This window comes from Saimiri boliviensis, chromosome 3, assembly GCF_048565385.1.
Source record: "Saimiri boliviensis isolate mSaiBol1 chromosome 3, mSaiBol1.pri, whole genome shotgun sequence".
NCBI lineage: Eukaryota > Metazoa > Chordata > Mammalia > Primates > Cebidae > Saimiri > Saimiri boliviensis.
In genome coordinates, this window is record NC_133451.1 from 151,660,834 (window position 1) to 151,675,871 (window position 15,038).

Here is a 15,038-nt window from a genome sequence, read left to right on the forward strand (position 1 = left end):
TTCTATTCTGCACAATTTGCCACACAGCACTGGTTTCAGGAGGGGGGAAAAAAGACAATGGCTTATAAAATGCTTTTGAATGCCTAAAAAGAAGGAGAATTCACGCTGAGACTCCTCTGCTTTCTTTTTTGGAAAGAGCCTTCTTAGTGACTTTAGCTGAGCTCTGCTGAGAGTAAGCAAAGTGGAAAAAATCAGAAAATTACTTTTTTTATATATATGTTTCTGGGGGGCAAAATAGAGAGTGGGAAAAAATAAATGGAAAAAAGTGACAGTGAGATTATGTGAAACAGCAAATATGCAAGCAGATAAAGACAGCTGAGGAATAATGCAAAAGGTATGAAAAAAAAGCAGCAAGAATGGAACCACGATGATAAACTTAAAAGGAATTGCAGAGCAGAAAGAACATCATAAATAATCATATTTTCAAATAAGAATACCATATCAGTTTCTGTGACCTGGATAGAGCACAAACCTCCCATGGTATTTCCTAGCATTTTGATGCACACAAAATGCAATTTTCAGCTCAGGCATTTGATTTGTCAGTTAAACAAGCTTTGGGGTTTTTAAAGTACATATCTGAAGTGTTTTCATAAATAATGCATATATTATAAAAATTTGACTTGTAAACTATTGAGTCCATGTCCCCCCAGTATTCATTGTGAAGACTAGCCATGTATAGAATAGTGCCTTTTGGTAAAAATTGGCATGCTAAAGCATGCGGTGTCTTTTACCCAAGATAAACGGGATTTTTGTTTTTTTTGTTTTGTTTTGTTTTGTTTTGTTTTTTGAAGTACAGGACAAAGGAATATTACAAACAGTTTTGCCCAAACTCAAGGAAAGGAGTCATATAAGATAGAACTATATTGTTAATTGGTTCCAAATTCTGAGGTATTCCTTTAAGTCCTGCTAATTAAGAGAAATCAAGAGTGCAAGATAGCCCTTTTCTTATCTTCAAAGAACTAAGATGAAAGAAAACAGAAAATGAAACCTCTTTACTTGTTCTGTTCTTAAAAAACAGAGCCCCAAGAAAATCTGCTTGTGCCCCTAGAAGGGGAAAGGCCCAAGTATTTACAGAGGGGGTGGGGAAGGAGGCGGTCTGAGAAGCATAATTAGAAGCAAGTTTTCAAATTGTATTAAATTCCTCCACCAACAAAACGCACTTAGAGGTATTTTAAGTTAAACTAGCACTTAAGGACTATGAAAAGCAAGATGATTACACGTCTGTGGCAGAAGAAAGGGCAATTAAGAAAACAAGAACGATTCAACGTGCCATATAAATAAAGGCGACCAGAAGTTGATTTAAAGTTTTTTCTTCTGTAATTTGTCTCCCCTTTGTCACGGCACGCTCAGAGAAAGTGAATGCAGGAGATTGAAAGGCGGAGGGGGAGAGAGGAGGAGGAAGGAAGGAGCCGGGAAGGACTGGCTCCCATCTCCTCCCCAGCCCCCAGCAGCCCCTCTCCCCTTCTCCCCCGGGCGCCCCCAGCCCCCGCCTTCCTCCTTCTGCGTCCCTTTTCCCTCTCCCACCCTCCGCTCGCCCCCTCCCTCCTTGGGTGACTCCATCCTCTTTTTATTTGGAAGCCCGCTGATTGGCTGGAAGCGATTCAACACACGCCGGGCCAGAGCTTTGTCTGAGTTGAAGTGAAGTTGTGCGGATTGGAGACCGGAGTCAGCAATCACGGGTGTTGAGTCTGCAGCCGAGCGGCGGCAGGGAGAAGGCATCGCTCGGGAGAGACACGCCGCAGACTCCGCCGGCGCCCTGCCATCCATGGATCCCCACCGCCCGAGGGAGGAGGCGCGGAGGTGACACTCTTCTGCCCGGAAAGAGGACGAACGGGCAGACGAACGCGGGGACTGGACTCCATGCCGACGGCGTCTGGAAGTCGCGACACGGTGTGTATCAAACAAAAGTTTGCGAGCTGTTCATTGCTGTGCTGTGTTGTTGAGAGACGCTTTCAAGTTCCAAGTACCAAATGTAGCTTTAAGTTGCCAAAGGAAGTGGAGGGAATCGCTTTGCAATTGTTTTAACTTGCTCTGTGAGGGACATCTCGGAAACTGACCGATGCGCCAGATGAATGCTAAAATGCACTTTAGGGTTGTTTTTGCACTCCTGATGGTATCTTTCAACCACGAGGTACTGGGCAAGAATTTGAAATACAGGATTTATGAGGAACAGAGGGTTGGATCAGTCATTGCGAGACTATCAGAGGATGTGGCTGATGTTTTATTGAAGCTACCTAATCCTTCTACTGTTCGATTTCGAGCCATGCAGAGGGGAAATTCTCCTCTACTTGTAGTGAATGAGGATACTGGGGAGATCAGCATAGGGGCTACAATTGACCGTGAACAACTATGCCAGAAAAACTTGAACTGTTCCATAGAGTTTGATGTGATCACTCTACCCACAGAGCATCTGCAGCTTTTCCATATTGAAGTCGAAGTGCTGGATATCAATGACAATTCTCCCCAGTTTTCAAGATCTCTCATACCTATTGAGATATCTGAGAGTGCAGCAGTAGGGACTCGCATTCCCCTGGACAGTGCATTTGATCCAGATGTTGGGGAAAATTCCCTCCACACCTACTCGCTCTCTGACAATGATTTTTTTAATATCGAGGTTCGGACCAGAACGGATGGAGCCAAGTATGCAGAACTCATAGTGGTCAGAGAGTTAGATCGGGAGCTGAAGTCAAGCTACGAGCTTCAGCTCACTGCCTCAGACATGGGAGTACCTCAGAGGTCTGGCTCATCCATACTAAAAATAAGCATTTCGGACTCCAATGACAACAGCCCTGTTTTTGAGCAGCAATCTTATATAATACAACTCTTAGAAAACTCCCCGGTTGGCACTTTGCTCTTAGATCTGAATGCCACTGATCCAGATGAGGGCGCTAATGGGAAAATTGTATATTCCTTCAGCAGTCATGTGTCTCCCAAAATCATGGAGACTTTCAAAATTGATTCCGAAAGAGGACATTTGACTCTTTTCAAGCAAGTGGATTATGAAATCACCAAATCCTATGAGATTGATGTTCAGGCTCAAGATTTAGGTCCAAATTCAATCCCAGCTCATTGCAAAATTATAATTAAGGTTGTGGATGTTAATGACAATAAACCGGAAATTAACATCAACCTCATGTCCCCTGGAAAAGAAGAAATATCTTATATTTTTGAAGGGGATCCTATTGATACATTTGTTGCTTTGGTCAGGGTTCAGGACAGGGATTCTGGGCTGAATGGAGAAATAGTTTGTAAGCTTCATGGACATGGTCATTTTAAACTTCAGAAGACGTATGAAAACAATTATTTAATCTTGACTAATGCCACGCTGGATAGAGAAAAGAGATCTGAATATAGTTTGACTGTAATCGCAGAGGACAAGGGGACACCAAGTCTCTCTACAGTAAAACATTTTACTGTTCAAATCAATGATATCAATGACAATCCACCCCACTTCCAGAGAAGCCGATATGAATTTGTAATTTCAGAAAATAACTCACCAGGGGCATATATCACCACTGTTACAGCCACAGATCCTGATCTTGGAGAAAATGGGCAAGTGACATACACCATCTTGGAGAGTTTTATCCTAGGAAGTTCCATAACTACATATGTAACCATTGACCCATCTAACGGAGCCATCTATGCTCTCAGAATCTTTGATCATGAAGAAGTGAGTCAGATCACTTTTGTGGTCGAAGCGAGAGATGGAGGAAGCCCGAAGCAATTGGTAAGCAATACCACAGTTGTGCTCACTATCATTGATGAAAATGACAATGTTCCTGTAGTTATAGGGCCTGCACTGCGTAATAATACAGCAGAAATCACCATTCCCAAAGGGGCTGAAAGTGGCTTTCATGTCACAAGAATAAGGGCAATTGACAGAGACTCTGGTGTGAATGCTGAACTCAGCTGCTCCATAGTGGCAGGTAATGAGGAGAATATCTTCATAATTGATCCACGATCATGTGACATCCATACCAACGTGAGCATGGATTCTGTTTCCTACACAGAATGGGAGCTCTCGGTTATCATTCAGGACAAAGGCAATCCTCAGCTACATACCAAAGTCCTTCTGAAGTGCATGATCTTTGAATATACAGAGTCAGTGACAAGTACAGCAATGACTTCAGTAAGCCCGCCACCCTTGGATGTCTCCATGATAATAATTATTTCCTTGGGAGCAATTTGTGCAGTTTTGTTGATTATTATGGTGCTATTTGCAACTAGGTGTAACCGTGAGAAAAAAGACACTAGATCCTATAACTGCAGGGTGGCGGAGTCAACTTACCAGCACCACCCAAAAAGGCCATCTCGGCAGATTCACAAAGGGGACATCACATTGGTGCCTACCATCAATGGGACTCTGCCCATCAGATCTCATCACAGATCATCTCCGTCATCATCTCCTACCTTAGAAAGAGGGCAGATGGGCAGCCGGCAGAGTCACAACAGTCACCAGTCACTCAACAGCTTGGTGACAATCTCATCAAACCACGTGCCAGAGAATTTCTCCTTAGAACTCACCCACGCCACTCCTGCTGTTGAGGTAAGATCTTAAACTGCATCAATTCATTGCACTGTTAGGTGTTGGTATTCAGGAGTTGGGTTTAATAGTTCTTAAATGTTTTCATTAATAAGTAACAATACTAATACTGTGCAAATTAAGTAGGATACAAGTTACATTGTGAATATGTAGAAAAGATGCATACTTTAGCTTACTGTTTTTTGTTTTCCTTAAGCAACTTGCATATAATATGCATAATATTGAAAAAGAAATGTGAAGCTCACAAAGGACTATGGAATTAGAGTCCCCTTACTTGCCAGATTAAAATAATGGGAAGCCAAAAAGCAGAGACTTGCTTTCTTTTCATAGTTATAGTCTTTACTGAAAAAATTAAAAAGAAAAAAACAACTAAGGCCTTCAGATGTCTATTTCAGTGCATGCTGTGTTTGTCCAAGTTTGGACGATTTCCTGACATTTTTTTAAACTATATGTGCTACAGTGCCATATTTTACAGCATTTTCCATGTATTTTTACAGGTGGTCACTTTATCTGAACTGTAAAGAAAATAAATCAGTTATTTGAAAGGGAGTCTTCTTTCAGAAAGTAAAAGTCAGTTGTATTAGATCATCCAAATCTCTTGAGAGATATTTTACTTATAGTTGGTGGCTGGCTGCATGGTCTGGCACAGTCCAGCATATGCAAATCTTTTAAATAGAGATAATACGTTCAATTACTTAGTTGAAATAGCAAGTAACTGTTTTTTCTTGCTTGAAGATTGTATGTGGAGGCTTGTTTCCAGGAATCAGTTCTGTCTGTTTGGTTTCCAGCAGGTCTCTCAGCTTCTTTCAATGCTTCACCAGGGGCAATATCAGCCAAGACCAAGTTTTCGAGGAAACAAATATTCCAGGAGCTATAGGTATGAATTACTCTTGTGTTACCTATTAGGTCTCAACATAAATGCTGAAGAGTAAAAACTGTATTTTTCTTTTCTGATTTATCTTTCCAGATATGCCCTTCAAGACATGGACAAATTTAGCTTGAAAGACAGTGGCCGTGGGGACAGTGAGGCAGGAGACAGTGATTATGATTTGGGGCGAGATTCTCCAATAGATAGGCTGCTGGGTGAAGGATTCAGCGACCTGTTTCTTACAGATGGAAGAATTCCAGCAGGTGAGAGGGTAGTGACAGACAAATTTTTCTTTTCAGGTCTACCCTGACACCAGTAAAATGAAAAATTTATCTCATGCTTATATTTTCTCTTTATTTGTCCCTTGCACTAAAATATTTCTGTGTTATAGTATGTCCATCACTGTTAGTAATGAACAGAAACCGAAACATTTTAAAACTGTCTTAAATTTCATTAAGCAGTTGGTAGAGAAAGAGTAAGCATGAGAGCTTTATAGGACAAGAATGAAGCGATGGGGAAAAAATTAAGGAAATAAACCACTTCCCTCCTCTTTCTACCTCATCCGATACTGACATAGAACAACACTGTTGTGCAACTCTTTACAAAATTATTGGTTGGTGGTTTTTATTCGGCCTAACTGTTTGGGTACAGAGTGGGGAACTGGGCTGTAATTTGGAGGATGCATTTCCTGTGATGGGCACCAACTCACAAAATCAGAGACTAAAATACACTAGAAATTGTACACTTCAAGCATCAAAAATAGGAAAAGGAATGCATCTTTGTAGGTGGTAAGCACAGAGTATTTTTGCCACATTTCATTTTGCTATAGTACAAGAGCAACAGGGACCCGAGAGTGGAATTTTTAAGTATACAGCTAGATAGAAGAGATGCTATTAAGTTTTGAACCACATTTTCCTTGGAGTTTCTTCCCTCTAATTCTGCAATAGAAACCCTCTGAGCTGAGTAAATACTGATTACATTATCATAGCAGCCCCGTTACTAAAGACTGCAATATTAAATCAACCTTTGGAATACATAGGTGTGTTCCTTTGGCTACCTATATTTCCAAATTTCACTGTGGAGCAAATGACTGCCATTTCATAAATGAAAAACAGAACAACACAATATCACCCATCTTAGCTCCGTCGCACCTATGTTTTTAAATACAGATAAGTAAGAGTGTTTAGGAAACAAACATGATGGAGCCTCAGACAGCCACAGGAATTCAAGAAAATCAATATAGCTGACTCTGCATATCTGCAGGTTTCACATCCATAGATTCAACCAACTGTCAATTGAACGTATTTGGATTAAATAACAAAGAACAGCAATACAACAATTAAAAACAATACAAATAAACAATAAACAACAATTTACATGGCATTTACATTTATTAGGTATTGTTAGTGACCTAGAGAAGATTTAAAGCACTTGGAAGGCTGTGTGTAGGCTCTAAGTAACTGCAGTGCCACTTTATATAAACAACAGGCGGCCGGGCGTGGTGGCTCAGGCCTGTAATCCCAGCACTTTGGGAGGCCGAGGCGGGTGGATCATGAGGTCGAGAGATCGAGACCATCCTGGTCAACACGGTGAAACCCCGTCTCTACTAAAAATGCAAAACATTAGCTGGGCATGGTGGCGCGTGCCTGTAATCCCAGCTACTCAGGAGGCTGAGGCAGGAGAATTGCCTGAACCCAGGAGGTGGAGGTTGTGGTGAGCCGAGATTGCGCCATTGCACTCCAGCCTGGGTAACAAGAGCGAAACTCCGTCTCAAAAAAAATAAAAAATAAATAAAATAAAAAAAATAAAAATATATAAACAACAAAATTTTGGTATCCACAGGGGGCCTGGACCAATCCCTTTGGATACTGAAGGACCACTTTAAATAGAAACTCCAGCACTCGTAAGTGAAGTAGTGATAGGAGTAACCACAGGGGTATTAATATTAGGAATAGTAGTAGCAGTAGTAGTTACCAACTATGCCCCCAGGTTGACTCCAGGCCCATGCAGAGTTCGATACCCGCACTGCCTCTCCTAAGGCTTTGACTCAGGAATTAGCAGTAGTGACAGTAGTAACAGGCTTCTATTTTTTTGATATTTGGGAACTGAAACTTATAAAGGTTCGAAAATATATCTCAAATCAGGCAGTTTGTCTGTGGTAGAGTGCAATTTGGACCAATCTCCACACTCTTCAAACACCAATCTATCAAGTATGTGAAGTAACAGGTTTTTGTTGTTGTTGCAATTGTTTTTAAACAGAGTGTCCTAATTGTTCTTGTGTTCTAAGGACTTACTACCCACTCTGTAACTATTAAATGTTGATTATTTAATTCTGTTATTACAGTAATAGATATTATAATACATCTCATAGGATGAGTGTATAGGGAGGACTCCTAGAGACATTAAGGCATACAGTGTACCTGGAGCCTGTTTGCACAGTCATGGTGCCCGTTTCTTTGTTTTTGTTGTTTAATGCATAGACTTTTCTTGATCAATTTGAAGAGAAATCTCTGAAAATTTAGTGGAATGTATTTAGAATCACTTTGCTCAAAGAGAATCAGTTTTAGTCTTCTTTCTTGTGTAATAAAGGAGCTGGTTAAACTACAATTCTGTAATCCTGACAGATTCCTAATTTTGAACATTAATCCTTGATTTTAAATCATGTAATTTCATTTCATTAAAGAGAAAAGTAACAAGGTGGACGTGACATCAATATTGTGTTATATGTTTTTAGATTTGTATCAAGTTTATTCATCAAAATTTAAATTTATCAGCATAGCTAACTGAATAGCTGCTCTAATTACATAACCTTGGTATTTGAAGGGCTAAACGATCCTAAAGTCCCTTTTAATTCTGAAATTGTATAAATCTAATAGCTAATTACAAGGTTTTTTAATTTTCAGGTCAAAGTTCTTCTTTTATTTTTTTCACATATTTTCTAAGTTACCCTCTCAAAATAAGTTTGTGGCAAGAAAGTTTTCTAGCATTTGGAGTAAGTAATAATAGTAATAATAGATGTTAAGGAATAAAGGCATTAAAGAAACAATAAGTAGACAGATAAACTGTAGAAAACAGTGAATTGTGTTTATCGAGTGACTTTAAGCTCCATCAGCATCATATTTCTTTTCAAAATTAGAAGTTCACCTTTATATCATAGTTAATAATTCCACTTAATATAGAGATGCTTTTTAAAAAAACATTCTAATATTTGCACAATCACACTTAACCATGTGTGTGATTGGAGAGTTATTTTGCTTGCATGTAACACTGTATTGCAACAAAGTATATTATAGTAAATAAATTTCTGCCTTACTAGGTAGCTGCCTCCGTCTGTGGTGTTGTCAAAGCTATCCTGGAGGCAGAGAGCACCAGAAAGTCACCAGTGGTCCACAAAGTATACTCATGTTTGACTGCTATGACTGCAATGTGCATACTAAGTATCTATACAGAGATAACTATCCCTTATTTATGAGTATAATTGTGATGATACATATTCTAGTTTCTTACTTACCCTGGCAACTTCTGGAGGCATACTAAGGTATAAAACTTGTGCTTTGTAAATTTATATTCCCGGGAAATATCCAAGTAGAGAAAAATGTAAGTCCACATCTGAATGCCATTAAAAGAGATCAGCACAGTTTCCAAAGCATTTATATTTCTAGGACGTCAGTGTCTTGCTCCAACTGGTTTTCTGCCTTAGACTATGAACAAATATAGATTATGTTATGTTGCATTGCCTGCCAACAGGGTCATTTCTGGTCATTCATGCTATTAATTCCCACACAAATATCCTGCACTTTGAGCAGTTAAATCAGTATGCATTTTTTATCTGTTGGCTCATGTTTGCCAATGTACTGTCTTACTCATTCAACTTCGAACTATAACAGTAAACATACGCCTGCAAACATGATTTTTCCGTTGCATTCACTTCACCAGGTTCATTTATACAGCCGTTTGATTTCATTTCTTCTGATACTTATTTTTCTTGATTGAGTCCAATACACTCTTCATCAGTCTGTCATCTCTGATTACTTACTTTAAACATTCCTTTTATATTCGATGTTCTCTCCTTTCCATAGGCAGGTATCCTTTCGCTTGGCAGCTATCCACAAAAGCTCATCTGTTCTGGTCTTTCCTCCATGTCGGTTTCAGTGTATCAGTATGCAATCGAATATTCACTCTCCAGTAGCTCCTCCCTTTGTCAAACCTTTCTTTCATACAGCTTGAACATTTTGAGAACATTTTAATTCACATTTTTTGGCTCAAAATCAATACTTAACTCTTGTTGCCCAGCAACACTGAACTAAACTATTTATCTTGGCATTCAAAGGGCAAAGGAATCCTCTCTTAGCTTATCAACCCTCAATGTTGCCATCTTTGAATCTTTTGTTATAGTTAGAAGCATCTACTCACTTCACACACTGATGCTTTGCTCATGGTGTCCTTCCTACCTGAAAAACTGGCTACTTGTCACTTTGTGTAACTGAATCCTATTCATCTTTCAGAGTTTGTTTTAGGTGGCCTTTAACCGTTTCAGCCTCCATCTCCTCTCTTTTTTTGACATGCCCTTAGCATCATCTAGTTTGACACTTTACCTGTGTTTATGACCTCATTTGTTACACTTTACTCAGAGCTGTATCTTAACATTTTGAGGGTAGGGTGCTATTGTTGGACTTCACATGTAGCAGACTCCTAATGGATAACTGATTGATTACTTGATGACTAATGACTTGATAGAAGCAAGGCATACATATTTCTTCTTATGTATCTGCTTTCTACCCCACCAATAAGGTTAAGTACCGTGACAAAATTCATACTCATCTGGTGGTAAAGAAGATGCTCTCTTTCCACCATGTTCCCCCTCCCCAGAGGACACTTAAGTACCTAGTAGGGCTTTCAAGGAGCAGCAGGAAGATTAGCCACCTGCACTACTTGTCAACAAGTCTGATAACTGGGATATAGTATGGAACATTTATGGCACTGAATTACTTACACACTGAGGATGTTTTCACTCGAGTCCCTGGGGATAAGGTTGACAATATCAATGAAGTTGTCAGAAATGGCCTCTTCTGACCATTACTCTTCTATTTCTGTTATTTTTGCCATCCTTCTCTCCATTAGTCTTTTCTCATCAATTTTTCTATTCTTTTTCATTTTTCAGGTAATTTATTATTTTATAATTAAAGCTCTACTTATTTATTGGGATGAAGTTGCAAATAACGTTCACTGTTTAAAAAATGTCTATGACCAAAATGATTTTTGAGCATGAACTTTCAGATCGCGTTAGTTACCCAGATTGTATTTTTGCATTGTGTTGTTGGTTATATGTTCATTATATTTAGGTCTGTAGAAAATTAGGTCGTTTTCAGTATTCTTAGAAGCCTATGTAATTTCTCCTTTCCCTCCAATCATTAAGCATTAAAATAAAGTGAATCAAACAACTAAGTTCTTCCCAAGCCTGAAACTACAGAGTTAAAGGAAAGAAAATAAATGAAGAGGTGTCAGCAGGTCTGTTCTTCTTCCTTCTGACAGGATATGAGTAAGACAATAGAGACAGGTCTAAGTTCCATTTACAGAGACCTGGGGAATTAAGAAGGAAAAAAAAAATCATTACCACCATGATTGCTATTTCACTGCTGAGAAAACCTCATGGCTATTAAGGTATTCCAATTACTTTCAACCTTTTTGGTTTTGTCTACATCAAATTAAAAAGAAAAAACAGTTGGTAAATATTTCCAAGTAATAATAATTCATGAGATCAGGAAATCTAAAGAAGCTTTTATTCTTAAATCATCCTTGCTCATTTAAATGTGACCTTTCCTAACAAATCGCACAATTGTTCTTCATGTTTACACCCTTTCTCTTTCCCCACCTTGATTCACATGAAATTAGTGTTTACACTTTTCTCCACTTTTTTTTTCTGCTTTTTCATATTTCTAGCTTTCCTAGTAATTCAGCATTTTTCTCACTCACAATACTTGACATCATTTTTGTTCCTGAAATTATCCCCATTTTCATTAAAACTTGAGGTACATATTTGGTATTCTTGCAGTTTAAGAACAGAATTATCTCAAAGATTCAAATAGTGAAAAGCAGCAATTTCTACACCTTCACTCAAAGAGCATTACTTCTTTTTTTCAGAAAGTCAACTTATTTTTATCTTGTTTTATTTAGAAAATAGGTAGTGAATACATACTGTCTGCAGACACTTTACCAGGTGCTAGTGATCCCACAGTAACTGCAATGGACAACTTGTTTCCTCTAATAAGAGACTGGGCATCCTTCAAGAATCACTCTTTTAGCAATAATTTGGGAGGAATAGGAATCTTTCTATAGTAGACAGATCTACAAAATTAGCTCTTAATATACGAGTATAGCACATAACAACCTAATGTACTTTTACATTTAAGAGAATTATTTTGCATTTTCTGCATTGTGCTGTTTGCTCTAAAATGAAATCATAGTACTGAAGAGCCTTATTTCTCACTGAAATAAATCCATGGTTTGTGGAGTATATTTGACATCTTTTCACTTCCTTGTCATTTAGTTTAGTTACTGTATTTGCCAAATATAGAGGGTTTTAATCCTCTTTATTTTCCTGCTTTTCTCATTTCATCTATTTTTTTTTTTTCCTATGAGTGTGGCCACTTATATTTCAATTGAGTATTAGAACCTCTGTAAGAACTAAGGAATGGATTTTTCATATTGGTTATTTTTTTATGATATTGTCATATATTTCAATATAAGTATATTTTGAACCTTTAAAAGAAAACTCCTTAACAGGGTAATTGCAGATGCCCACCTAGTAGCAGAGGAAACTTTTCACTACTGTTTAAATAAATAAATAAATAAATAAATAATTTGTAATATCTGTAAAAGAGATTGATAGGTGCAATTACCTGATAGTTTATTATATTCTCATTGCTTCCGTTAAAATCAAAGTAAGTCTGATAGGCCTTAGTGTTGAGGAAGTTACACAAGTGTATGCATTCCACAAAAATTGTATGGGTGGCATTCTAAAGTTATAGGTTTCACGTTACAAGTCTATTCTTTAGAATTTATGTTCAGCATTTATTTCATCACTCACACCTGGTTCTTCCCATGTATATGTTAGCCCATCTTCTCACTATTCGAGCAGCAGAATATTCTTACTTGATCAGTAAGGAAAAAAGCACACCAGCGGATAAGACTTATGTAGGTCTATAAAACTCATGTTCAAATTAAAGTCATAATTGTAGTCCAGCTTATGTGTATAATAATAAGTTAGCAACATGGGAATAGTTTCAAACTGTCTCATTCTATTTTTTTATTATAAAATTACATTTTCCATCATTTTGAGTCGTGCTAAGTATAATAATGAATTCTCATTGTTCTTCTTGAGCGCAGCTATGAGACTCTGCACGGAGGAGTGCAGGGTCCTGGGACACTCTGACCAGTGCTGGATGCCACCGCTGCCCTCACCGTCTTCTGATTACAGGAGTAACATGTTCATTCCGGGAGAAGAATTCCCAGCACAACCCCAGCAGCAGCATCCACATCAGAGTCTTGAGGATGACGCTCAGCCTGCAGATTCCGGTGAGAAGAAGAAGAGTTTTTCCACCTTTGGGAAGGACTCCCCAAGCGACGAGGACTCTGGGGATACCAGCACATCATCTCTGCTCTCGGAAATGAGCAGTGTGTTCCAGCGCCTCTTACCCGCTTCCCTGGACACCTATTCTGAATGCAGTGAGATGGATCGGTCCAACTCCCTGGAACGCAGGAAGGGACCCTTGCCAGCCAAGACTGTGGGTTACCCACAGGGGGTAGCGGCATGGGCAGCCAGTACACATTTTCAAAACCCCACCAACAACTGTGGGCCCCCACTTGGAACTCACTCCAGTGTGCAGCCTTCTTCTAAATGGTTGCCAGCCATGGAGGAGATCCCTGAAAATTATGAAGAAGATGATTTTGACAATGTGCTCAACCACCTCAATGATGGGAAACACGAACTCATGGATGCCAGTGAACTGGTGGCAGAAATTAACAAACTGCTTCAAGATGTCCGCCAGAGCTAGGAAATTCTAGTGAAGCATTTTTGTTTCCATGTATTTGGAAATAAGGAACAACAGCAACAACAAAAAGCCCTGAAAGAACTGGCATTGCCAAATAGTTGCATTTATCATAAATGTGTCTGTGTATATTGAATATTAAATACTGTATTTTCGTATGTACACAATGCAAGTGTGATTATTTTAATCTGTATTTTAAAAATACATTTGTACCTTATATTTATGTGTAATTTAACAAACAAATTTTATTTTTTTACTCCCATGACAGACATGTTTTTCCTAATCATGTAGAAACTAGCCACTGTTCAAATCTGATATACTATTCAACCACAAAATGTAAAGGCACTGCTTAGATTAGTTTGGTTGGGGAAGAATTATTATGCTGTATGAATGATCCCACTAAAGCATTATACAATTCTTAATTCCACTAAGTGATACCCACATTTTTTCAATAACTTTTTAGAAATTAAGATCATTAAAATTGTTAAGCTATTTTATTATTATTTTCGCTACTCTCTGCTAGCCCCAATAGTTGAACTCATAGCAAAATGGAAACATAAAGTGAAAGTTTATTTCAGGAATGAGAAATATCTGAAGGTTATTTATTAGATGACTATCTCAAATGAATTTTTTATAGACAATGATGAAAACAGAGCTAAAGTCATTGTTTCCGGACTCCCAGACCCCTACTATTCCAGGCCATCACACTGGCCTGTTCCTGAGAATATTTCTCTTACAGTATTATTACCTACTTGTAATTAGGGTAAAAAATAAAGCTTATTCCATCCTTGTAATATGAAACATGTTCCAAGGAAATGGTATCTGTCCTTTAAATAGATAACAGTATATATTCTAATGGCATAAAGTATTAATGGATAAAAACTGTTATGTCGGTGCCTCTCCTAGGGTAGCAAATATAATTGATTTATTCTGAACCCATTCTATTTGAATCTTCCCCTTTCCTCTCACAATACTTGAACATTTTAACCTTTTGGAATGTCGTCTTTTTTTTTTTTGTTATAACTATTCATATTTAGCTTTTGTCTCCAGTGCATGATCTCATATTTTTGCTTTTATTTTTAGTATGAGAACATTTATAAAATCACATTTTTGTTATGGAAGTTGTTTTATTTGTTGTGTGGCAAATGAGAAATTCTTTATTTATTGTGCTGTGATCTCTCTGTGTGGAATGCCTTGGTAAGAGAGATGTTTCTTATGACTATTATCATTTCTGACCAAGCTTCTATTAATGTTATTTCTAATAATACACTCTCTTGATTGTACTCTCTGGAAAATTTTACTGTCAGTGAAAATAAAAGGAAAATTGAAGTAAAGCTAAGGAACTGTCTGAAAGTCAGAGTCCTGATCCTACGTATTTGCTCAAAAGCTTGGCATGCAGCAACCCCTTCCTGAGAGGGTGATTCAGTCTTGAGTTTCAAATAATAAACAGGCAACATTCAGTTGGCTTGGCAAACAAGAAGCACCCAGTGGAAAAGGAGTGAGTTTGAGACCTGTAATGGGCATGAAAGTAGTAGGCCATATTCCAGCTTAATAACTTAAATGCATTTGGGGAATAAAG

General features: G+C 38.2%; 1 protein-coding gene across 2 annotated transcripts; it reads left to right on the top strand.

The window, feature by feature from the left end:
• The first annotated feature begins 1,561 nt into the window (after positions 1-1,561).
• On the top strand, positions 1,562-14,812 carry PCDH18 (protocadherin 18). 2 transcript variants are annotated; one of them, XM_003943053.4, is made up of 4 exons: positions 1,562-4,546; positions 5,332-5,420; positions 5,511-5,674; positions 12,798-14,812. In XM_003943053.4, the coding sequence occupies exons 1-4, from the start codon at positions 2,060-2,062 to the stop codon at positions 13,463-13,465; spliced, it is 3,408 nt and encodes a 1,135-aa protein (XP_003943102.1). In that variant the 5' UTR covers positions 1,562-2,059; the 3' UTR covers positions 13,466-14,812. The 2 variants fall into 2 exon arrangements, with proteins under 2 accessions (XP_003943102.1, XP_010329179.1); XM_010330877.3 differs by having other exon boundaries at positions 1,563-4,546; positions 5,335-5,420.
• Positions 14,813-15,038: the final 226 nt, after the last annotated feature.